The sequence below is a fragment of the Protopterus annectens genome, chromosome 12.part0 (assembly GCF_019279795.1).
Source record: "Protopterus annectens isolate FY-2018-M chromosome 12.part0, PAN1.0, whole genome shotgun sequence".
Taxonomy (NCBI): Eukaryota; Metazoa; Chordata; order Ceratodontiformes; family Protopteridae; genus Protopterus; species Protopterus annectens.
This window is the reverse complement of record NC_056746.1, coordinates 336,043,373-336,069,862: the sequence shown is the minus strand read 5'-3', so window position 1 is coordinate 336,069,862 and position 26,490 is coordinate 336,043,373. Positions and strand designations below refer to the sequence as shown.

General features: G+C 39.8%; 1 protein-coding gene across 3 annotated transcripts in view; it reads right to left on the bottom strand.

Moving 5' to 3' along the window:
• MRTFB (myocardin related transcription factor B) overlaps positions 1-26,490 on the bottom strand; it is a 1,455,416-nt gene that overhangs the window by 166,301 nt on the left and 1,262,625 nt on the right. For all 3 annotated transcript variants that reach the window (XM_044089410.1, XM_044089411.1, XM_044089412.1), the window contains exon 10: positions 16,075-17,103. In XM_044089410.1, the coding sequence (XP_043945345.1) occupies positions 16,075-17,103 (1,029 nt within the window). The remainder of the gene's footprint in view (positions 1-16,074; positions 17,104-26,490) is intronic.

The window sequence follows — 26,490 nt, the reverse complement described above, 5'->3', positions numbered from 1 at the left end:
CGAAATACCTGAGGTATAACTTCCCCCTTTAAAGCCTGCTCTTCTGATTACTTGTTATAGTTCTTTGGGTCTGAATGTTAAACAACAGATTTATTTTTTATGCCAGTATAATCCGTTACCTAATGATATAGTTTCACTGATAAAAAGAAGTTGGAATATTTTCAAAGTGGGTCCAAATATTATGCATCATTTGTCTGATTAACATTTTTCGTTCTTTCTCCTTTGTAAAAGTATTGGTAATATCTGTTGCTCTATTATTTTGCATTGCCTAAATAAAATTAGACTGCAATGTTAAACCACCAGAGTGCTGCCCCCCTGTGGAGATTGTACTATTTGCATTTGATCTGTGCCAAGTTTGAAAAAATAATAATATACCTTTACAGGTTAAGGGATACTTTAACTGCAATATTTATGCGGTTATTTACATTATTAGGTGCCCCTGCAGTTTATCTTATACTGGTAAAATTAAAAGAATACTTCCTACTAGAATAAAAAGGACATGCTAGAAATATTTGTTTAGACAGTAATATTAATCACACATTGTATAACTGTTCATAAAGGTATTATCTGTAATTTTAAGGTGTCTATTGCTGAACAGGTTAATTGGAATACCAAATATGGGAACTGTTACAAATGTTTTACAATATAAAGAAAGTATCTGTATTTTGAAATGTAATACTTTACTTCCTATATGTTTGACTCATGCTTGTAATTGGATAGTGCTTTTAAATTAATTAATGATTAATGACACCACTTCCTTTTAATAATGTGCGTATATTTGTGCTTTATGTGTGGTTTATCCTCCTGGAAGGCTTGTGCCTAGGCAAAAGGAAAACTAAATTTTTCTTTGTGAGGAACATGTTACTGTTTTTATTCCTTTCTTGAGTTGTTATGTATTTATTTATTCTAAAAACACCTTTATTGAATTATCACTTCTGACACAGGCAAACTTACATGTTTATAAAAGTAATCTAACCTTATTAACAAGTTCATATTTACAAATATTATACATCACATATGTTGTTCAATACAATACAATCACACCAACATTGCAAAAATTGTTCAGTTCCTGCCTCTTCTTAAACCTCATTCCTTCTCCACATGTATGTTTTGCAAAATTTCCATTTTTTTCTATGTAATTTACTCCTAGCCTTTGCTAAGGATCAACCTTCCTGTTCTTATATCTCTGTTACAATATTCACTGCTGCAAGTATTGTTAGTTTAAACGTTGACTTCCATTTTCTAATAACTGCTTTTTTTTTTGCAGCTATCAGAATTAGATTTAACAAGGCTTTACTATGTCTGGACAATTCAGATCCTGCATCCCAGCTCAAAAAAACATTTCCTTAGTTACACAAAAAAAATTTCCTTAGTTACACTCATTTGCTTGCCCAGTATTCCAGACAGAGTACCTTGCAGGAATTTTTTTAAAGTCTGGCAAATCATTACAATCTGAGAAAATATGCTCCCAGGTATCACTTTCTTCTCCACTACATCTCCAACATTTACAATCTGAGGAAAAATTTGTTGGGAGTTGGCTTGGGCTAAAATGTACCTACGCAAACACTTCCAGGCAAAAATCCTAAATCTTCTAGATTTTGTTCCATACTTAGGAGCCATACATATGTCTTTCTCATTGTTTCCTTGTGAATTGCTTATTTAATCTCTCTTCCCAAACTTTTAAAAAACAAGTAATCGCCGTGGTATCCCCAAAGTCTCAAAACAACCCACGAAAGTGTAGTGGGTCTAAAAACAAAACAGTGTAAGAAACTTCGCTGTGTGGAAGATTTTCAGTCCATATATTTCTAGTTAATCACTGTATATTAATCAGATCAGACAATAGTAGTAGAAGTAGCGAACGTAAACTTGTCAAGTCAAAAAGTAATAATAGAAAATATATAATTCTACAGCATTACTAAGTATTTGAAAGTAATCCAAGCAAGGCAGGCAGTCTGTTTCCAGTCGAAAATCCTTTATTAAGTACACAGACAAGTGATCCAAGTAAAACAATAACAGAGCAATAATTTCCTCACAAGCTTTCTAAATATATATATACTTTTTATCAGGCATGGGAGTGTTTTATTGTGCTGTAAAACAAAGTGTTATTGGTACACATGTTAAATTCACATCCCTTCCCACATCAGTGTGACAGTCGAGCTGGTCCTGCCCTACCTAGTAGCTGTCATAATAATACATAGCCCTAATGTACTTTAATGGTACATCTTATTTAACCAAATTATTAAGTAGATTATTAAGTCTGTGATTTTATACAAGGCAATATACTACATGGCTGGAAATATATCAACCTTAGTTCATTTTGCGATCAAAAATTATATATAAATATATACATATACATTTTGCATGTAAAAATCAGTTTCTATTTTCATAACCTATTGTTAACAAAGATCGCTTTCGTCCTTCTAGACTTCTTCAGGTCTGTGTATAAGAACCCTAAAAACCTATATAATTGTATAATTAGTTAGTATTGTTATTACTATCATTTTGAATAAAGTGGAAAAAAGAGAACCAGAAAAAAAAAATATATATATATATATATATATATATATATATATATATATGATGGAAACAAAATATACACTTAAATTTCAAATTATTTAAAATGGTAATTAAAACCAATTTGTAGAAAAAAATAAAATAAAATACAATTAGTCATGTAAACAATGTGGCAATTTTCTAAGTTCCAGTGCACTTTTAATTGAACAGTAGTAGTTTAGTCCAGGCTTTCTAAAAGAGTTCAGCTTTAATTGCCACATGAGTTCATGTTTCTCCAGAATATTCGGGATGTCTCCTTCAAGATCACCCATGTCTATGCGATCCAGGATCTGGAACTTAAAACCTGTGTGTTTTTTATGAAGAGAAAGGTGTTTGGCTAGTGCATTATTTTTATATCCAGAGTGGATTTCTGACAGATGACATGAAATCCTTCGCTTGAGGTTATTTACAGTCTTGCCCACATAGAATGCATCACATTCATTGCACTGTGCCCTGTAAATTACTTTTTTGGTGTTACAGTCACCCCCTGCACTGGTTTTAATGATCTTCTTTAAATAAAGGCAATAAAAACTATCACCTTGCTGTATAAATATACAAAATGTACAATTAGTTTCACATCTTTTAGTGCTTTTCTCACATGGTCTAGGTTTAAATTCAACAAAACTTCTAATATTCCTGGCCTTCCTATAAACAAATGATGGGGCTTCACATAAGATGTTAATCAGAAAAGGGTTTCCTGTGACAATGTCCCAGTTTTCTTCAATAATATTTTTGATACTGTGATAATCCAAAGTGTATGTCAGGATGCAGCTATTTTTGCATTTGTTATTCTCTGTGGGATTACTTAACATTTTTCTACTGGGGAGGTTGAATGAAGGTGCTTCAGTCCTTTTCAGTTCTATAATGGGTTCCAGGATGTTTTTTAACATCTGACTTTCATAGCCTCTCACTAGAAAATCATTCTCTAAGTTGTTCAGGTTTCTCAAAAATGGTTCCATCTCTGTGGTAATTCGAGCTCATCTATAGCCTTGGGATTTCACTACATTATACTTGTTTTTTGTAGGATGTAGACTTTTACTGTGGAGTAATAAGTTAACCCTCGTTGGTTTTCTGAATAGATCAGTGGTGATTCTGTTATTGTTGGTGTCATTGGAAATCTGCATATCTAAGAAAGTGGTTGAAGTACAGCTATGGGAAGAGGTAAACTTCAGGAAGGGGGTTGTCTGATTGAGGTAAGTGATAAAATCTCCAAGCTGCAAGGTGTCACCTTCCCACACATTAAACACATTGTCAATAAAACGTAAATAGCATGTGATATGCTGCATGTAATCTGTGTTGTTTAACACAAAGTCCTCCTCCCATTTGCCCAGGGCTACGTTAGCTATGCTGGGAGACATGGCAGCCCCCATTGCTATACCAGTTTTTTGTTTGTAGTGTTTGCCATTGAAAGTAAAGAAATTGTAGTCCAGTACAAGATTAATGAGCTTGCTTAACTTTTGCAGTTGTGCCTGTGTACCCTGATTATGTTTCTTAAAAGACTCCATAGCTGCTGTTATACAGTAATTGTGAGGGAGCACTTTGTACAAGGATTCCACATCAATAGTTACCAAAATACTGTCAGCTTCCACTGTAATGTTTTTTATTTTCTTCAAAAAATCCATTGAATCTCTTATGTATGACTTATTCTTTTCTGCTAGAGGTTTCAGCAAGTAATCAAGGTAAATGGCTGTGGCTTCAGTAAGGGAACCTCCACTTGCTACCACCGGTCTATACGGTGGGTCTTCTCTGTTCTTGCGTGGCTTTGGTATTCCAAAAAAGTAAGGTAAACATGGGCTCCATAAATAATTATAAAGATTTTCAGTGATAAGTTTTTCTTCCCATAATGTGGTGAGATTAGTGTTCCATAAATCATATGCTCTTTTTATGTCATCCATGGCAAATAACTCATAAAATCTATTATCCTCCAGCATGTTCTCTATCTTTTGGTTGTAGACTGCCTGCCTTGCTTGGATTACTTTCGAATACTTAGTAATGCTGTAGAATTATATATTTTCTATTATTAATTTTTGACTTGACAAGTTTAAGTTTGCTACTTCTACTACTATTGTCTGATCTGATTAATATACAGTGATTAACTAGAAATATATGGACTGAAAATCTTCCCAAACTTTTCTGACCTCCTGTGACTGAGATTCCTATAGTTATCGTGCAATATTTATATGTGCTAATAATTATCCCTTTTTTAACAGCAGCTTGTGTTCGAGATTCAGCTAAAAACTCAACCACTGCAAGTCTTTCATTTAGGATTCCCCTATTTTTTATGCTATGATATCATTCCCTGATAGGGAAGGCAATCTCAAGCCTGGATTCCAAATATCTTCTTGGCCTCTTCCCATTCCATTTTCATTCCCCCTCTAATTATTTGTTTCCAATACCTTGGTTCTTTCGTCAATTTCCTCCAGTAAGTTTCAGCCCTCACTGGCCTATTCTCTGCACCCCTAATTGCTGGCAACCCTAGCTCCAATCTCCTTTCTCCATTAACGTGATGGCTTAGTTCTTCGTATACTTCCTGCTACTTTGTGAATACAATATTCTGCATGACTGTTGTTATGCTCCCTAAGATCCGGGTCCAAAATCTCACTCTTTCCCTTATTTCTTAAATTACTTCCCTCCCTCACTTCATCATCACCCTTTTCCACTTTCAGTTGTACCTTTCTGCTTGTGTTATGTATAACAACCCTAACTGTGTAGCTGTAAAATATCCCTTCAAACCAGGCAATCCTATACTTCCTTGTTCTACTGGAAGGATCAATTTATCCCACTCAACTCTTGCCCTCTTCCCCACCTGGATAAATATTTCCACTCTTTAATTACTATCCACAACTTACCCTCTGGTTGAGAAAAATATGCCTGACCTGTGTATAAAACTAAAGGGACATTTTGTACTGTTTCTATCTTGCTATCCCTATCCAAAGGCTTCCAGTTTCTCATTTTTTTCTATTATCTTTTGTTTAGTCTCTTCCCTCATATCCTTAGTTGCCATAACAGGATCCTTTTTAACCCATACTCCTAAATACTTCATTTTATCATGTCCCATAAATACAAGTATTGCTTAACCAATTCATGTGTGGGTGCATAGTTTACAAGCTATAGCCTCTGGTTTATCTTCATTAATTGTATATCCTGATAAAACCCAGAACTGTCTCAGTGTTCCTCAACACTGAAATGCACTTCTCTTTTTCTGTCATGTACAAAATATCATCATCTGCAAATAAAGCCATCTTTTCTTGAATACCATACCAATTATATCCTTGATTTGCTGAGTCCCATATTTGCCTTGCCAATGGTTCTAAATATAACACTAATAACAAAGTTGAAAGAAGACACCCCTGCCTGGTTCATTTGATCAAACAACTTATAAGACAAAAACCCTCCCACTTTTTTTATGCCTACAATCCTTCATATATCCTCGAAATTAATCTTATTTTATCATGAAATGCAAATGCTTCCATTGCCCTATTCTTAAAATCCCAGCTTACTCTGTTGAATGCATTTTCTGCATCAAGACCCACTAACAAAAGTGGTACTTTCTTATACTGTGCTTCCCTCTGGATCATAACTGTTCTACTAATGTTGCCAAACACGTGGCACCTCTCCACAAAACCACAATGATCCATATCTATCAATGTTAGCAACACCTTTGCCATTCTTTTCACCATTACAGGCATAAGCACTTTATAACCATGGTTTAAAATGTAAATGTATATGAAGCTGGATCTGATGGGTCCTTACCATCTTTAGTTACTATACCCACAACAGTTTTGTCCAGGACATTGGTGCTTCCCCTCCTTTTAAAATACTGTTAAACATAACCTTCCAGATTTTTATCACTTTCTTCCTTCTTAGCTTCCAAACTCCCACTGGAATACCATGTGTTCCTGGAGACTTTCCTGCAGATTGGTTATATATCACCATTTTCAGCTTGTCTCCTCCTACTGTAACTGTTAATTTTTGAACCTCACCTACCTCTAACCTTGGCATACTTAAGTCTTTCATAAACATTTCCATTTGTGTTTTTTTCAAGATTTCCACGTGTCCCTGCTTTATACAAATTTTCATAAAATTTCCAAAATACCTCTAATATTTCTATTTTTATAAAATCTCAGTTTGTTGTTTCTTGTTACAGACTCCCTAAGTTTGCTAACAAACCTTTCTATTTCCTGTTGCCTAAGTCATTGTGAAAAACATTTTTCTGCTCTGGAGGTATCAAAATAGTCACTTAACAGCAATCTTTCTAAACTCATGTATATTATCCAGGTACTCCCTTATTTAGCCCTCTGCAGTTGAGTCTCTTCTTGTTCTCTGAGATTCTCTTTATTCTATAATAATTTAACCTTTGTCAGCTGCTCTGAATAATTCTTGTTCCCTCTTAACCACATCTCTTTTTCTTTTATTTCTATCCTATTTTTAAACTCCACTTTCATTTTATCCCACTCACAAACTATAACTTTTTGAGTACTTTCTATCTTCCCTAATTACTCCAGAATAATTTCCACTACCCATTCTTTAAATTCTTCTATTTTTAACAGGTAGGTGGAGAAGTGCCAGTGTCTCATTTTACTTCATTACCCAACATTTTACCTTAACAACTACTGGTACATGATCCAAAATAGTTATTGGTTGTGTATCAAAGTTCTCAACTACATGCACATATCCCTGTGAAATATAATGTCTGTTTAGTCTAGCCCAGTTACTGTACCTTGGGTAATAATATGTAAATTCTCTACGAGTTTCTACTGCCGAATTTGTGTCTTCATTACCATATATTTTCATAAATGCCTTCAGAAATCTACCCTCTTTTGTTATATTTCCCCTTCTAGACCTCCTAGATACATCTGCATTGCTGCAAATCATATTCCAGTCCCCACCTTTAAGTACTATTCCCTGCTGAAACTGATTATGTCTCCCAATGTTTTAAGCTCAATAATAGCAGTTTTAGGTGAACTATAAATATAATCCAGCATAATCTTTATCCTTTCCCAGTAGCCCTTTATTACCATAAATTTGCCATTAGTATCTTTTTCCCTCTTCTATCACTATTGGAAGTGCTCTAGCAATAAGTACTGATCTTTTCCTTTGTACCTTACATTCTGCTGACTATCCATCCTGAAATCCTATTTTTATCAAATTCATATGCTCAGTTCGTTTCGTGTGGACTATGTTGTTTGCAGATGACATTGTGATCTGTAGTGAGAGTAGGGAACAGGTGGAGGAGACCCTGGAGAGGTGGAGATATGCTCTAGAGAGAAGAGGAATGAAGGTCAGCAGGACTAAGACAGAATATATGTGTGTGAATGAGAGGGAGGACAAAGGAATGGTGAGGATGCAGGGAGTAGAGGTGGCGAAGGTGAATGAGTTTAAGTACTTGGGATCAACAGTTCAGAGTAATGGTGAGAGTGGAAGAGAGGTGAAGAAGAGAATACAGGCAGGATGGAGTGGGTGGAGAAGAGTGTCAGGAGTGATTTGTGACAGACGAGTACCAGTAAGAGTGAAAGGGAAGGTCTACAAGAGGGTAGTGAGACCAGCTATGTTATACGGGTTGGAGACAGTGGCTTTGACAAAATGGCAAGAGTCAGAGCTTGACGTGGCAGAGTTGAAGATGTTAAGATTTGCACTGGGTGTGACGCGGATGGACAGGATTAGGAATAAGTATATTAGAGGGTCAGCCCAGGTTGGAAGGTTTGGAGACAAAGCCAGAGAGGCAAGATTATGTTGGTTTGGACATGTGCTGAGGAGGGATGCAGAGTATATTGGGAAAAAGATGCTAAGGATGAAGCTGCCAGGTAACAGGAAAAGAAGAAGGCCTAAGATAAGGTTTATGGATGTGGTGAGAGAGGGCATGCAGGTGGTTGGTGTGACAGAGCAAGATGCAGAGGACAGAAAGAAATGGAAACAGTTGATCTGCTGTGGTGACCCCTAACGGGAGCAGCCGAAAGAAGAAGAAGAAGATATGCTCAGTTCTTTCCAAATATCTCTACTGTGCCATTGCTATTTGCATTATGCATTTCTTAATATAATTAAATATTCTCACCTTTTTGACTATACCTGTCAGACCATTCACATTCCAAGATAATACAGAAAGTGTCACCATTATCAGAAGTCATTTTTCCCACCTATTATATTTGACAGCTTTTTTAAATGTTTATTTCTAGCTTTTGTGATACACATAACCACTAATGTTTGACAGGAAACTATGTCACATTTTACAAGACTTTTTGTAATGAAAACACTCAAAAAAAAATACACCCCCCCCCAGAATCTGTTAACTTAATACAAACACACAAAACTATGTACATCTTCAAATAATGAAGTTCAACCCTCCTAATAGGAACAATTTCCCCAAATACACAGCTGCAAACAGAGGCCTTAATTAACCTACAATTAAGATTAACTATGCTAAGACACATGTTCGTCTGTGCTTCTACTTACAATAATTGGTGTCTGTTCTTTTTTATCTTAATTCCCTTCTCAGATGTAAACAATAACTTGCTTGCTTTCAGAAAACATTAACTTTTAGCCTTGAAAAAACAATGTTTGGTATTTTTATTGTCCTATTATCAGCTTGCTTCCATGGAAACGTAAGCGAAAAAATGTAGCCGTTGGCTGCAGGTTTCTAAAGACAAGTTGAAATATTTGCTGACAAAGGAAAACTTTTCATCATAATCATTGTTGTCTTATTTACTTGTTTCAACTTAAAACTTGTTATTAGACTAAGCCAAGGGTCTTAATCCAGGCATTTACCTAAGCAAATGTAAGACAAAACATATCATCTCAACATATATTATGATCTGTGTACCTTTGCACCCTACCTTCCACCTCAACAACCCAAAATTACAGACTTTTAACTTAAACAAGCTTCTTACTATCCTTTTTTCTCTTTTTGCATTATAATGTCCACATTTCTTAATACTGAAAAAGAAAAAAGAAATAAAGAACGAGAAAAATGACGTATGTTAACTTTAGTATATTTATCGGGTCTATATTATATCCTCGAACGCTTAAAAAAGCGAACGCTGATTGATCGAAATTATTTTCGCGAAACTGCAAAATATCAAAGCAGCAGAAACTCGAATTTTTTCCTAGGGAAAGAATTCGGTTGTCCGTTTCTGTTGCTTCGGTATTTTCAGTGTTATGGTGGAAAGTTACCGGTCGGATTCAGGTAAGTGTGGATGTGAATGTTAGGGTGATTTAGGTGAGTTAGGGTTAGGGCTCAGGTTAGGTGTGTGTGCGATTGAGTGGACATGAGGGTTAGGGCGGATTTAAGTGAGTTAGGGTTAGGGAGCGGGTGAGGTGAGTGTGCGATAGTGACGGACCTTATGGTTAAGGTTTGGGTTAAGGTTAGTGGTGTGTGCATAGTTTAGTGTAGGGTTAGGAATCAGATTTTAGGTGTATGTGTGTGGATTTCTGTTTGTTTGGTGTGCTTGTGTTGTGTGTATGTGTTTTGGATCAGTGATTTTTTTCCCAGGGGAAAAAAATTGCTGATCTGACAGTTCGAGATTGCAAGCTTTCGCTTAAATTAGGTCGATCAATCAGCGTTCGCTTTTTTAAGCGTTCGATGATATAATATAGACCCTCTTTATCATATACATGCTTTGCTATAAAACATCCAATTTATATAGTGAACTTCAACAATGAACTGCAGTTGTTACTTTGAAAAGGACAATTAACTCAGCTACATTTTCAAACCTGTCATTCAAACATTCCTTAAAATGAAAATCAAAGGAAGCAAAGTAATTCAAAATGCAGATTGGTGCTGACAGCGAAACATAGGCAGTCACAGCACCGTTGTAAACTGATGAAAGAGACATCCACAGTAAATGATCCCTTCATAATAAGGATTACTTTCTGTCTCTCTAAAATGAGATCAAGAAGGAGAAGGCATTGACTATAAAACAAAATCATGTGAGCTATGGGCGTCTTCTTCAGATCACTTTGGGGTATAACAAATTAGAAAATAACAGCATCTACTTACTTTGATGCAAGGACATAAATAATACAGAAAAGTTCAAGATTTGTTGAAAAACATATTTTTTTTCAGTTTCTGGGTGTGGTTCTTTTTTAATGAAAGGAAAGCATCTAATCCGTCATCCATTAGTCTGTACCTGAGGAACAATCAGACGTGTAATCAAGCTATTATTGCACCCCATGCCGCCCTTTGACTTGGTACCTCTCCTCAACTTTAAGTTCAGAAGGAAAACAATGCTCCTCTACTGGGAGTTTAGGACCAAAAGCTCTGTCAGCAAACTGCTAGCAAGCAACTGCTACAGTTTATGCCAGACATGGAGAGATGCAGCACTTCACTTCTGAACACAATGTAATACTGGCATTCATTTATGAATGCTGCCAATGCACTGAAGACTGACACTGCTCCCTAATACTTTGTGCCTGAGGCAGCTACCCCCTTCTCCCAACCCAAGTTACACCTTTGTGAATAACGGTGTCAGGTAGCTGGAAGTATACTTGCAGCTACTGCACACATGCTCAGCTAACTTTCCACGTTTCCATCAAAAGGACACATGGAAATACATTTCAAAAACTGGGCAATAATGACATTCTGATTGTGCCAAGTGTTCTCCCTGTCTTGCTATGCCTACACAACAGGGTGCAGATGAACAGAAGGATGACATAAACAAATGGTGACTAATGACAGCACAACTAATATTGGCGCAAAATAAATTAAGGGCAAATAAGCTGAATCTTCAGTTTGAATAAGTGCTTAGCAAGGATTCAGCACCAAAGTGAAATAACAACTGAAATATCTACAGATGTAGGTTAAGATGAAAGCCAAACATTTATCAACCAGAAGCTACGGACAACAAACAAAGAGCTGAAGGAATTTATTTGGGAGGGGAAGAAGGCATGAGTTAAGTTGGATAAGTTGATTCTCTCCATTTTAACAGGGTGTTTTAGGATTACCTGATTTGAAGGGATAATTTACAGTGACAGTTAAGACTCATACACATAACATAATTAGAAGGTTATAAATTAAAGTAGAAATGGAGGATGATGAAACTGGAGGAGTAGTTCGAAAAATTAGAATGTATAATTTTGGATGCAGGTCATCAAGGAGAACAGCAGCAATCATATAGAAATATATTATACTACATTATTAGTCTGGCAGTTGGCTTAGATGAAGAAAGAGCTGTTAACAAGCTGTTTCTTGTAGTCCTGTGGTGCAAGGTTTGATTCCCTCAGTCTCCTTTGCCTATGTGACTTTGAGAAAGTCACTTAACCAGACACTGCTCCCAGGCTGAGTCTGAAAAAGGTCCATGGAGATCAGTGTTCTACCCAAGAAAACAAATAGAATATTCATAAAGTAACGGAAAGTATTCTAAGAACTAATTCAACAAGGGAATGGAAAAGGGAGATTTTACTTAGAGGAGAGGCAAGAGTGGGCTGGAATGTAATGGCGAAAATTAGCAAAGCAACCACGGTAATAAATAAACAGAGTGGGGAAAGAGAATAGAGAGGGATGAGGCCAAGCAGAACTTAGGCCTGCAGGTTAGAGATTGCCTACCATACCAGGAACTGAGAACAAGAGTATAGGTGATGAAAAAGACAAAGGAGAATGCTAACTGAAAGACCATCTGTAATTGAACTTTTTGTTGAGTCTAGAACAGAAGCTATTGTTAAAAAGGGAAAATTAACATGGCATACAAAACAATGCATGGCAACTATAAGAATCAATCATAGGAAGTCAGAAAAGATTGCGAAAAGATAATGGAAAGTTAATTTACAAAGGAACAATGGGAAAACATTGTATGGTTTCCCGCTATGTGACAAAAGATTTTTGTGCAAAAGTGTCTGCAGAGATATTTTCGCAATCTAAGTAGACTTCAGAGAATTCTTCCTTTGGTAGACAAAAAGCGCTGGATGTGTGATGGGAAAGACAGAGGTGACTGGCAATATGTTTTTGGGAATGCAACAAGATGGCATATTTTAAAAACTACCTATAGTATATTTTATCAGAAATGCTGGGGGAGCAAATGGTTGTAAGTAAAGAAATTATTCTGTGTTGTGATATATGATCTGAACTACCCAGGCATAATTAAATTATGGAAATCAAAATCTAAACCAACTCTAATGAAAATACTGAATAATGTAAAGTAGATAAAAGGACTGGAGGTGTAGTCTTTAGAAAAGAGAATCAGAAAATTGTAGAGAAAAAATGGAATTCATGGGAGCAATTCAGGCAGAATAATGTTCAGGAGGAGGAATAAAGTTTAAGGGAAGGCAGGAATTGAGCAGATTATGATGGAGTGAATGGCAACTATTAAAAAATACATGTATAGTGCATGAAAATAATAAAAATGTCACTACGGTTTATTTTCTTTATGTAATAATACAAGACTGTGTGTGGATATATTAGACTTCACCTGTGGTTGTCAGTAGCATAGCTAGGGTGGGGTAAGAGGGGCAACTGCCCCAGGTGCAAAGTGTTGGGGAAGTGATCAGCTGATCCCAAATTCTAAAAGCCAGTATTGAATCTGTGGTCAAACCTGAGCACTGTAGCGCTCTGTCTGTGGTCTAAACTGTAGCAAGCAGTTTGCTACAGTTTAAAAGTAGGAAAAAAAACAACAAGCCCCCCCCCCATATATATATATATATATATATATATATATATATATATATATAAAAAACGGATCTATATCAGATGCATGAAAAGACAAAACCACGAACACTCACATAAGCGAAAAAGCCAGGAATCGAAACTGTGATTGTGGGGTCATGTTACAGTGAGGAATGGGATATTTGCCCTTTCCTCACTGTAGTGTGACCTCGGAGTTAGAATATATAGTTAGGGGGTGTGGGGGGCACAGCCCCCCACTATAGCAAGTTCGATTACCGGTATTTTTGCTCATGTGAGCGTTCGCAGTTTAGTCTTTTTAGGCTTATAATATGGACTAATATATATATATATATATAGATATATATATATATATATACATACATACATACATATACTGATTCCTAATCCTGGCCAACAATGTCACACCCAGTGCAAATCTGAACATCTTTAACTCTGCCACTCCCAGCTCTGACTCCTGCCTTTTTGTTAATGTCACCGTCTCCAACCCATACAATATAGCTGGTCTCACTACCCTCGTGTAGACCTTCCCTTTCACTCTTACTGGTACCCGTCTGTCACAAATCACTCCTGACACTCTTCTCCACCCATTCCACCCTGCCTGTACTCTCTTCTTCACCTCTCTTCCACATTCACCATTACTATGAACTGTTGATCCCAAGTACTTAAACTCATCCACCTTCGGCAACTCTACTAACTGCATCCTCACCATTCCTCTATCCTCCCTCGCATTCACACACACATATTCTGTCTTAGTCCTGCTGACCTTTATTCCTCTCCTCTCTAGAGCATATCTCCACTTATCCGGGGTCTCCTCAACCTGATCCCTACTCCCACTACAGATCACAATGTCATCTGCAAACATCATAGTCCATGGGGCCTCCTGTCTGATCTTGTCTGTCAACCTGTCCATCACCATTGCAAATAAGAAAGGGCTCAGAGCTGATCCTTGATGTAATCCCACCTCCACCTTAAATGGATCTGTCACTCTACCCTTGTACACATCCTGTGCCACTCTTACAATACCACAACTCCTCTCTAGGCACCCTATCATATGCTTTCTCCAAGTCCACAAAGACACAATGCAACTCTTTCTGACCTTCCCTATATTTCTCCATCAACAGTCTCAGAGCAAGCATTGCATCTGTAGTGCTCTTTCCTGGCATGAAACCATACTGCTGATCGCTAATCATCACGTAGCTTCCACTACTCTTTCCCATAACTTCAAGCTGTGACTGAGTAGTTTTATCCCTCTGTAGTTACTACAACTCTGCACATCACCCTTATTCTTAAAAATAGGTACCAAAACACTTTTTCGACACTCCTCAGGCATCCTCTGACTTTCCAAGATTTCATATATATATTTGTGTGTAGATATATATATATATATATATATATATATATATATATATACACACACACACACACACACATATATATATATATATATATATATATACACATACATACACACACACACATTATATATATATATACGGATCTACTTTGATCCATCGAAATTTCACTTAATCGAAACTCACTTACCCATTTTCTCAGTTCTTCAAAACTTCATTTTAATGAAAGCACTGACTGCTGACATCCTTTCCCTGAGAAAGGAACCACTTGGCCACATGGTTTACTTTGCCCTTTCTGCAATGAAGTGTAATCTCGGAGTTGAAATATTTAAGTAGCGGGGGGGGGGGGGGGTTCTCGTGGTGGCCAAGTGGTTCCTTTCTCAGGGAAAGGATGTTGCAAGTCTGTGCTTTTGTTAATGTGAAGTTTCAAAGAACTGGGAATGGGTAAAGTGAGTTTTGATTAAGTGGAATTTCAATGGTTCATATATATATATATATATATATATATATATATCTATAGACACACACACACACACACACACACACACACACACACACACACACACACACACACACACACACACACACGATTTATTACTTAAGCACATACTGCAAGCACACCTACATGCAGTGGGAAAGACTGGCAACTAACCTACTGCAGATATATGGAATATGAGACAATGTCTGAGAACCGGCTAATATCCACATGCACACAAAGAGAACATGCAGACTATGTAAAGAAGGCACCCCAGCTGGGAATGAAACAAGAAAATCAAGTACTGTATGGTAAGAACATTAGCAGTGCTGCCCTCATTAGATTTTTAGCTCAACAAAAATCACTTATTCTTTATACAGCTGTAAATAGAACACCTATTTGCTTCTCAGGCTCTCAAGGGGATCTGTGCTACTTCTGATTAAAGGCCACTTCTATCAACCATAAGCATCAAGCTTAAATTTCTTTAAATGTTCTTTTTAGGGTCTATATCATTTAATCAAAAGCTTAAATGAGCAAATCGTTATTTATCGAACTGACTTAAGCGTACGATTGTTTAAGCAAATTTTTTCCTAGGGAAAGGACGTGGTTGGCCATCATCTGGAATGTTCCCTTTTCCCTACTGTTGTGCAACCCTGTAGTTGGTATATTTAGTTTGGGGGTGGGTGGGGGGGGGCAAAGTCCCTCACTTTGCAGAGTTTTAAATTTTGTTTTGTTTGTTACAGTCAGTGGGTGGGCAATTAGCTTTTTCCCCTAAGAAAGTTTTCGCTTAAACAATCATTTGCTTAATAGAGCTTTCACTTAACTGGGTTCGACAAATACAAGTTCACTCAATTAAGCTTTTGATTAAATAATATAGACCCTCTTTTTAAAATTGAAACCATTTTCAATACTTAAAACTTAACATGATTAATGAACAATAATACACATGATTTACAATAGCCAGATAACGCACATCACCAGCCTTTCAAAGTTTCAGTTCAAACAGCAACAGCTGGGGAAGGAAAAAGATCTTCATTCAACAGACACATCTAAGAAATGCATCAAAATAATTTACTCCATACCTGCAGTTTGATGTTTCCTGGTTGTACCTGTACAGAGGATGACCCACTGTGTGTTTGGATAGAGACTGGGAGCAGAACTGGTGTCCCAGATGGAGAAGTCAGTATGGCCTGAGATGGAGTAATGACTGTAGTCTGGGACTGTCCTTGTGGGCTCATATAAAACTTGCTAACAACATTCTGAGGTTCAACTTGGCCCAGTAGCTTTTCCTGCTTAACCACAGTATTTTTGACAACAGAATCGGATATTCCACTAGTTACAACAGCTGTTCCAAAATTCAAGCTGGCTGTGGTCACTGGCTGCCTTGAGCAGGAGCAGTTTGAAGTAGAGTTTTCATCTTTAACAGGGAGGCTGAAGTGCTTTTGATCTAGTCCAGAGGATACAGAGTTCAAAGCTTGGTGTTGCTGCTGACTGCGCTTCTCTACCTCCAACTGTTGTTTCAGTTCTTCCACAAGTTTCTGCTCCTGTTCCAGTTTTCTTTTCAACTCTTCAATCTGTCGCTCCTTTTCCTGAAGCTTAAGGTCTTTCTCAACAGCAGTAAACATGCCACTCTGATGACTTCCAGGACTTGTGCTAATGCTATTTTCATTAACATTCATTCTTTGAGGGGATGAGCTCAGAAGTTGTGAAGGAGATACCAAAACAGAAAATCTGTCAGACATACTAGTGTCATCCATACTGAGAACAGAGTTTTCAGATGGGGAAGGTGAGATAGGAGGTGAAGAGATGTTTATGTTTTCCATCTGTACTAAGTTGCTGGTAGGAGTGGAAATTGGGGATTCTGTGGCCAAATTGGTTCCAGTGGTGACCACAGCAGTGTTTAAAGTGGTAACAGGAAATGCAACAGTTAATTCTCCAGTGCTACTGTTAACAACAGCTGCAGCAGAGGAGACTGGAACAGAAATCACTGTATTCATCCCATTACCACTGTTGTTACAGCTTTGGCAATGTTTCAGGCGCTCAATGAGGTCTGTTTTAGTGCCTGACACTGGCAGCCCCCTTAACTTTAATTCTATTTTCAGTTCTGCCACCTAGGAAAATAAAAAAAATATATAACTATTTAACAAAACAAACCACCAGAGTTAATTACTTAAAAAACACTGCTGACTTTAATAAGAGGATACTGCTTGCACTGAAATAAAGCAGAAAGAACTGCATTCTTTAAAATCCTTCACCAAATGTATTATGAGCAGTTTACGTTTACACCTCCCTATTTGCTGCATCTGTCAAAACTGTGAGTAGAAGAAATGATAAAACATGGACAAGTGTAAGCAAATAATTTATATGTTGTTTAAAAAAAGGATATGAGTTGTTTGCGAGTACTACTACTACTGACACAGTGAAGAATGAAAATGCTTCGAAAACATACACACACCAGTACAAGGCAAACTTTTGGTAAACTAGCTTAGAATCACTAAGAACATGATACAATTAACCTGCACAATGGTGCAGAATGCAATATTTTGCATCAAGGTGCTTTTTAATCACTGGGCTAAAAGGTACAAAAAAAGAGAGTTGAGTGCAAGTTAATATATTCAGGATGCCAAGTACAGCCATTTGGGTCAAAAACTACTTACTTGGGAGCATAGAATTACTACAATATCCCGTTTCAAAATATAGCACTGAAAAAGGTCATTCACTAAATATTTTAGAAATAGTAAATCAAATGCACAGAGTAAGACCAAAGAGTGCAACTGTATATAGTGAGCAGAACTAAAACAATTGACTCTGCTCAATATTATTCAAATTTACTCACAGGTTTGGGAGACTGCCAGGAGAATATCACATACAACTAAAACCTGATGTGCCAGTGATACCTGCTCCCAAAAAGGGAAGAGAATGGAATGGTTAGATGTCATAAGAAGCAATCAGAGCCAAGAGAATGGATGAACTACATCGTTGAAGACAAGATTCACATTTGTATTAATCTGCAACATTTAAATAAACTGACAAAAAGACAGCATTACCTACTGCTTACACAAGAAAATACTGCCCTAACAATGCCAAGGATTTTTTATTTATATTTGTTAAATGGAGTACAGCTTTGTTCCACATGGATATTTTTCAGATGCATCATCGAAGCATCGTCTAGATACAATTACAACGTAAGCAAATGTAGGATGAAGGAATCAAAATCAACAGAATACAAAATGATGCCTGTTACCATCTCATAGTTTTAATCCTCTGTAATAACCTCCAGATCAGGTTTTACTTATACAGGCCATGAATGACCAATCAGGGCCTCCCATGTGACAGGTTACAATTTTGCCACTAAACCACCAGTGCTTCATACTAGATATAAAATAAGAAGTTATGTACTCACCATAACGTTCCATGTGAGCTGTTCATCTCGCCTTCATTTTTGACTGATGGGTTCGGAGCGGATCCATCGGCTCCAGTACGGCCGTATGCAAAGCTTGAAGTCTTCCAGTAGCTCGAAGCCAATCCTCCTATCCCATGACGCACTGTGAATGACCTCAGCTCTTGTTTGCTGCGTGTACTATAACCATATAAATGAGCTATCTTCCTATGGAAAGGAAGAAGAAATTGAGCAACCAGGATGAGACCAATACCTAGGTCAACTATCAGCCAGGAGGGGGAAGGAGGGAGGGACGTAAGAATGAAAGCGAGATGAACAACTCACATGGAACAGTATGGTGAGTACATAACTTCTTAACGTGAAGCTGTTCAATCTCGCCATTCATTCTTGACTGATGGGTAGCGTCCCTAGCATCATCAATCTCGGGTGGCTTACTGGAGTACATTCTTCAGGACTGTAGACCCAAAAGAAGCCCTGTCCCTGGAGGCCTTATCAACTTTGTAATGCATGATAAAGGTATGAGGTTTAGACCAAGTGGCTGCTACACAAATGTTATCAAGGGGCAAATTGGCTTGGAACGCAGAGGATGTAGAAACTGCTTTGGGTGAGTGAGCTTTAATCTTGTGTTGCAAAGGCATATTAGCAGCTGAGTAGACAAAGGTGATACAATCAGATAACCATTTAGACAGAGTTGTTTTAGCCACTGGTCTACCTTTTCTGGATTCAGAGAATGAAACAAAGAATTGGTCTGACTTCCTGATATCTTTTGTTCTATCCAAATAAAATCTGAGCTGTCTGTGAACATCAAGTGTGTGCAGCATATACTCCAACTTGTTGGAATGATTAGGGACGAAAACTGGCAACTCAATGACTTGGTTGATATTAGTTTCTGAAAAAACTTTGGGCAAAAAAGAAGGATTTGTCCTAAGAGATACTCTGTCAGCATGAAAAATCAAATAAGGAGGGCTGACAGATAAAGCTTGAAGTTCTGACACTCTGCTGGCAGAAGTAATAGCTACCAGAAAAATGTTTTTCCACAACAAATATTTGAGGTCACAAGATGATGCTGGTTCAAATGGGGGAAGGATTATACGTGACAGCATAAAATTTAGATTCCATGGAGAATAGGGAGTTTTCACAGGTGGTCTCATATGAAATGTCCCCTTGAGAAAGGCCTTGGATAACTTGTGGGACATATTTAACCCGTTACTCCCATGATGAAAGTTAGATATAGCAGCCAACTGGACCCAACTAATGTGGCTACCGCTCCTTTGTTAAAAATCATAGTCAAGAATTCTAGTATGGATGTCAAGGGGGCTTGGTAAGGATCAATGTTCTGCTTAGAGGCCCAAATGGAAAATCTCTTCCACTTACTAAGATATAATCTTCTAGTGGACGGCTTATGAGAAGACAAAAGGATCTGTTTTGTCTCAATGGAGAAGTTATGAAGCCTGGCTATGAGAGGAACTGGAGCAGCCAAGCTGTCAGCTTCAATGACTGCATTGAAGGATGAAGGTCCCCCGACGGATGTGTCAGAAGGTCTGGAACTGGGTCCAGAATACAAGGATCCTCCAAGTGATGATGTCGAAGGAATGGGAACCAAATCTGCAATGGCCAATGAGGGGCTATAAGAATGATGGTCCTTCCCAGGATCTGTTTTGTCTCAATGGAGAAGTTATGAAGCCTGGCTATGAGAGGAACTGGAGCAGCCAAGCTGTCAGCTTCAATGACTGCATTGAAGGATGAAGGTCCCCCGACGGATGTGTCAGAAGGTCTGGAACTGGGTCCAGAATACAAGGATCCTCCAAGTGATGATGTCGAAGGAATGGGAACCAAATCTGCAATGGCCAATGAGGGGCTATAAGAATGATGGTCCTTCCCAGGATTTTGCTTTCTGTAGAACCTTGGGTATCAACGGAATTGGTGGAAATGAATAGAGGAGACCCGGGGGCCAATCCTATACACGTGCGTCCCTCGGGGCTTCTCCAGGAGGAGGAATCAGGGCAAAGTATCTTCTGCACTTCGTGTTGATTGGCTGGCAAAAAGGTCGCAGCAAGGCTGTCCCTATTTGCGGAAAATTCTGTCCGCAATCTCTTTCGTGAGGGACCACTTGTGCGGCAACAAGATTGCCCTGCTCAGTTTGTCTGCTATCACGTTGGATCTCCCCGGGATATGCGTTGCCAACAGAAAGCGCTGGAAGAAAACAGCCCACTGCCAAACTCTGAGGGCTTCTCGGCAAAGGGGGTAAGATTTGATTCCCCACTGCCTGTTCAAGTACCAGACTACTGACATATTGTCTGTCTGAATTGCAATCGTTCCTAGGGGAAGAGAGTCCTGGAAGTACTCTAATGCCAAACGTACTGCTCTCATCTCCAGAACATTGATATGCAAGTGTGACTCCTGATCTGTCCATGTGCCTTGAGCAGTCTTTCCCTAAAAATGCCCCCCCACCCTATTAGGGAAGCATCCGTGGTCACAGTAGCTACTGGAGGGGGTAGAACAAAGGGACGTCCTATGGTGACATGAAGAGATGTCAACCACCACAGGAGATCTTTCTTGCTAGAGCTTGTAATCAATATAGTGTGGTCCATGGGAAGTTCCTGGTAAGACCATTGAGTGAACAACAGCCATTGAAGGATCTGCATCTGCATTCTTGCTAATGGTATGGCTAGGATTGCTGCAGCCATCAAACCCAATAATTTCATAACTTCTGAAGCTGGTACTCTGTCTTTTGATACCAATGTGCTGACATGCTGGTGAACAAGGAAGACTCTTTCGATTGGTAGCCTTAGAGTGGTGGTTGAGGTGTCTAGCTCTGCCCCGATAAAAACAATATGCTGCAATGGCAACAAGGCAGACTTTTCTGAGTTGACTGTAATGCCTAAATGATTGCAGAGTGACAGTGTACTCCCTTGCCTGAATCAGTTGATGCCTCGTGGTGGCGGTAAGGAGCTGATCGTCTAGATACAGAAACACCTGGAATCCTAGACACCTCAGGTGAGCCGTGACCACTGCCATGCATTTGTTGAACACTCGGGGGCTGTAGTGAGACCAAAGGGCAGGGCTCGAAACTGATAATGATTGGCTCCCAGCCAGAAACGCAGGTGATCTCTGGATGGCTTGGCCATTTTTATGTGGTGGTATGCATCCTTGAGATCTATCGAGCACATCCAATTGTTTTTCCCTAAGAAGGGAAGTATAGACTGGAGAGTGACCATCCGGAACTTCTCTTTCTTTACATATTGGTTGAGTCTGCTGAGGTCCAAAATGAGTCTCCAGTCCCCTGTTTTCTTTGGAACCAAATAGAACCTTGAGTAAGTTCCAGATCCAGTTTGGTCTGCTGGGACTGGCTGGATGACTCTTTTTCTAGAAATTTGTGGACCTCTATAGTTGCTTGTTCCCTGTAACTGGGTGGAATGCCTGGGATTCTCCTTATGGGCGGGGGGGGGGGTGTTGTGGCAAATGGTATGAAGTACCCTCTGGAAATGATACTTTGTACCCAGCTGTCTTTTATATCTTGCCAGGCTCCTGGATACAAAGATAAGCAACCCCTGACTGCCTCCAGAGCAGAAAGTCAGGCCTCCTTTCAGGAGCGCTGGTAGGGTTGACCAGAGAAGTGATCTCTGCCACCCTGATGTTGCGGACCCCCCCTCTGCCGCAAGGGCGGCATCTTCCACTATTACCCCCTCTTCTGCCCCTGGAGGGGGGTTCACCATGTGTGTCCTGAAAGGCTCCATGTGCTTTCCGGAACCGCATTTTTCCTCCCCTTTGGCCTTTGGGATAAGGCCGAGTAGGGGTGGAAAAAAAATGGACTCTGATGGCAGACAGAGTCTTTCCCTCCTGTTCACAGCTGGTTAGAGTTTCCTTCACTTTAGGCCCAAAAAATGGATGAGCCACCAAAAGGAGTGTTTACGAAGGATGACTTAAAGGGCTCCAAGAAGGAACACAAGTGCATCCAGGAATGTCTTCTGAGAGCGACTCCTGCACCCGCTGCCATACTCACTCCATCAGCTGCATAGGATATGAGATGCATGGATGAGTTGAGAAAAGAATTTAGGGTAGCAAACCGGGCAGCAACTTTGTCAGAGGCTGCTGCAGCCACTGTACCCTGAAGAGCATCTCCCAACTCCTTAAAGAGATCTCTTTGCAACCTAGTGAAATGGGTCAAGTAGTTCAGTCAGCGGAGAGCAAAAGTCACTGAACTAAACATACGTTTCCCATATCTATCCATGATCCTAGACTCTATTAGGAGGATGGATAGACGAGGAAGTTTCAGACATTTCCTTTTTGGTGGCCGCCACCACCACCATAGCATCAACAGGGACTCCTTTGGATAAGAAGGTTTTATCTGGTGGAGCTGATATAAACTTGTTAGGCTTCCTAGGAACAGGCTCCATGGACTCCGGTGACTCCCACGTCCTCTGAGAGACCAACTGCATGAGCTCATCAAAGGGCAGAGACACCCAAGAGGTGGAGGGTTGAGACCCGAAAGCCTTCAGGAGAACTGACTCATCCTCAGTATGGCTTTTGGACTGCCAATCACCCCTCTGCCTAAGGATCTCAAGTATCACAGCAAAGGAGATATCCTCAGAGGGGGACCCTTCTGACTCATCCAAGTCAGTGTCAGATGTTAAAGACTCCTGTGGGGAGTCTAAGTGTCTCCTCTTGCACAATCTCTTCCTGGGAACCTCCTCAGTGGGAGCCTCTGGGGAGGTCTCAGAAGAGCAGGGGGCACCCTGTGGGGCTACCTGAGGCTCTGGTTCTCTACACCTAGCCTGGACAATGGAAGCAGAAGCAGACACAAGCACTTTAGGGGATGAGGAAGCAAGGCCTGAAGTCGAGGATGTCTTGGGTGACAAAGCTCTCCTCATCGAAGGCACCATGGCTCCGATATGAAGGAACTGACGGATCCGAGGGAACCATTAAACCCTCCTGCACTGAGGCCGTGGGCTACGAGCCGGAGGTAGGAGCCGAGCTCATCTGAGCTGAAGCCCCGAGAGGAAGAGTCGGCACCAACAAGTCGGTCAGACTATCTTCCCCGGATCCGACTGGAGAGTGTCAGCTCCTAGAGTCCCCGGTCAGTGCCGAGGACATCAGAGTGGATGGAGCCAAGGACACTGGAGCAGATCTCACCTCCAAAGGCTCCACGATCAACAGGTCTCCTTCCTCTGGCTCCGAAGGACCGGTACGGCTCAGAGGAGGAGTAGTCAAAGCAGGAGTAGTGGTTTTTGGCTCCGAAGCCGCTTGGGTCGGAGCCAACAATTTAGCAAGGCCTGGTGCCTGTAAAAGCTTCTGGACCAATCGATCCATATCCAAATCCGACAGGCTGACAGATGACCTAGATGAATGCACAGATGGTGCTGACTGAAGCAATGGTGACTGAGGCACTTCGGATACCAGCTCCAAAGCTGTAGGCCGTCTCCGAAAGGAAAAGACAGTCGGCTCCGAGGTCTGTGGAGCTGATGTCGCAGAATCCCCCAATTATTTTGATATCTTGGACTGCTTAGAGTCCTTAGATTCCACAGAAGATCTAGAGGACTTGGAAGACTTGCCACATCCTGGTCACTCAATGCCTCTTGAAAGATTTGCTTTAACAAGCTCCTGTCCATCAACTTCCTTTTCCTCTCTAACAACACTCTCAAAGAAAAAGAATGACATATGGCAGAAGATTCCTGTAAGTGGACAGCTCCTAAACAATAAACACGTTACATGTCCATCTGTAACAAACATTTTTTGGTTGCAGTCTGGACTCTTTTTAAAGCCAGACTTTGGGTGCTTGTCTTTATCATCCGCCATAATACTGCTATAAAACTACGCAAAGCAGATAATCAGCAATTTCCTAGCCTCTAACAACACACACACACACACACACACACACACACACACACACACACACACACACACACACACACACACACAAGCCTAAGAAAGAACACACACAAAAGCCTAAGAAAGAATTTAAATGACTACAAAAAAACTGTACAAGACACTAGAATATTCAAACACACACTATACTACACTAAAGCCAAAATACAAGAGGCCAAGAATAGAAAAAGGCTATTTATAGCCTCTAGAAAACAAACACAGAAAGAGAAAACTAGGCCAAAACACACGAGGCCGATATTTTAAGGATTAATAACGGCGCAGTGGTACAGCGGTTAACATTGTCACCTCACAGCAAGAGGTTCACCGGTTCAATTCTCGGCTGGGTGCCTTCTGTGTGGAGTTTGCATGTTCTCCCTGTGTTCGCATGGGTTTCCTCCGGGTACTCCGGTTTCCTCCCACATTCCAAAGACATGCATCTGGAGCATTTCTTCCCGGGCCTCCGCTGAAAACAGGCTCTGTGGAACCTAGTCGGACTTTCCCGGTCAACAAAATGATAAAAAAAAAAATAAATAACCACACCCGGGAAGGGAAGCTTTAAGGAAGCTATAAAAGCTAACTACCTAACTATCTAACTTATCTAAGAAAAGTTTAGAAATAAATTATCTAAGCAACTGCTAAATATGAAAGTTTTTAAATAGTACTGGCCCAAGCTTGCACTGGAACCTCCGATCAGATGCCGCGGCAAACTAGATCTGAGGTAATTCACAGTGCATCATGGGATAGAGGCTTAGCGTCGAGCTACTGGAAGACTTTGAGCTTTGCATATGTCCGTACTGGAGATGATGGATCGGCTCCGAACCCATCAGTCAAGAATGAACGGTGAGATTGAACAACTTCACATCAATATTTCTGGCAGATATGACCAGATGAAACAAGTTCCAAACTGTGTACATTTGGTAAGCCATTAAGAGGAGACAGATTTCTTAAGACTTCTGTTTAGTACTTCAGCAGCACCAGAGCTGCTCCAAGGAGCTGCTGCATAGGTAACAGAGCTTGGAAGGTATATGAATATAATGGACAACCTGGTAGTGTGAGTTCAGACATACACTCATATGGCTGCAAAACAGAATGTCACAGCATAACCTTAATTTAAATAAGAACAAATCCAAAATAAGAGTCACAAGTCTGAAATACATGGGTCGCATTCTGTTAGAGGCTCAAAAATCTGAAGAAAAACTCACTGTGATCAGGCAAATGACAAAAACCCAAGCAGGAACAGTTTCTTATTGGAGGCATTAACAGAAAAGTTCCTAATAAGAAAACTTTACAAACATTGATGGATGTCAGGCTGAAGAATTTAATCCCCAATACAAACTAGAAACAGCAGCTAAGTGAACTTTACAGCAAATGAGCCAGCCAAAGGTGCTTTACTACAATGCTGCTGGCTGTTTGGAAGCCTTTTGTATAACTTCTTTGGGACAGACTCTGTCATTCCAGTCTCTATCCAGGTAATCTGCAGTGCAAAAAAAAAAAAAAATCAACATTTGATTTGTAGAGGTAACCACCCAGAAAGTTGGAGGATGGAACAGACAATTTCCTATAGAATTTCTTATTTGGTTGAGAACTGGGTTGGTGGACCAAGAACCCCTCTGAGACATCAGCTCTAGGATCTTCCCAAAACTGGAATCAACAGGAGGTGAAATGGGGAAGACCTCCCCTTCTTCCAAATCTGCATCCAGAGTGGGGGACTAAGTGCTTCCTCATGCATTTTGTCTTTCTGGGCATACCTGGAGAGGTTTTGTTTGAATGGAAGGATAAGGACTCAAAACAGCTATTGTCCTGTCTCTATGGCTGCTTTCCATTCCCCTGCCTCTTTGGAGACTAGAGGCTAAGTTTGGTCCTCAAACTGGGTTGCGGTGAGTCTACTGCCTGATCTTCTCTGGAAACTTTCAATGCGTATATATGGCTCTGTGTCAACTCCTGCCTCTAGGGTGTCAGTATTAAGGGGCCCAGTGCCAGGATAAACACTGCATCAGAAACCCTCGGCACCGAGGGAGGTCAGTGACGAGGGGATGCATAGGACTTCTGGAACCAAGATGAACATTAATGTTGAAGAAGGCTTTGGAATTGAAGCCCTGAATGCTGACACAGAGAACACTTACAATGACAACACTGTCAAAGGTTTCGGTGCCGGCACTGACATTGACAGCTTGGCACTAAGTACATTGCCTTAGTGACTGTAAGCACCATAAAATCAGTGCCAAAGTCAACA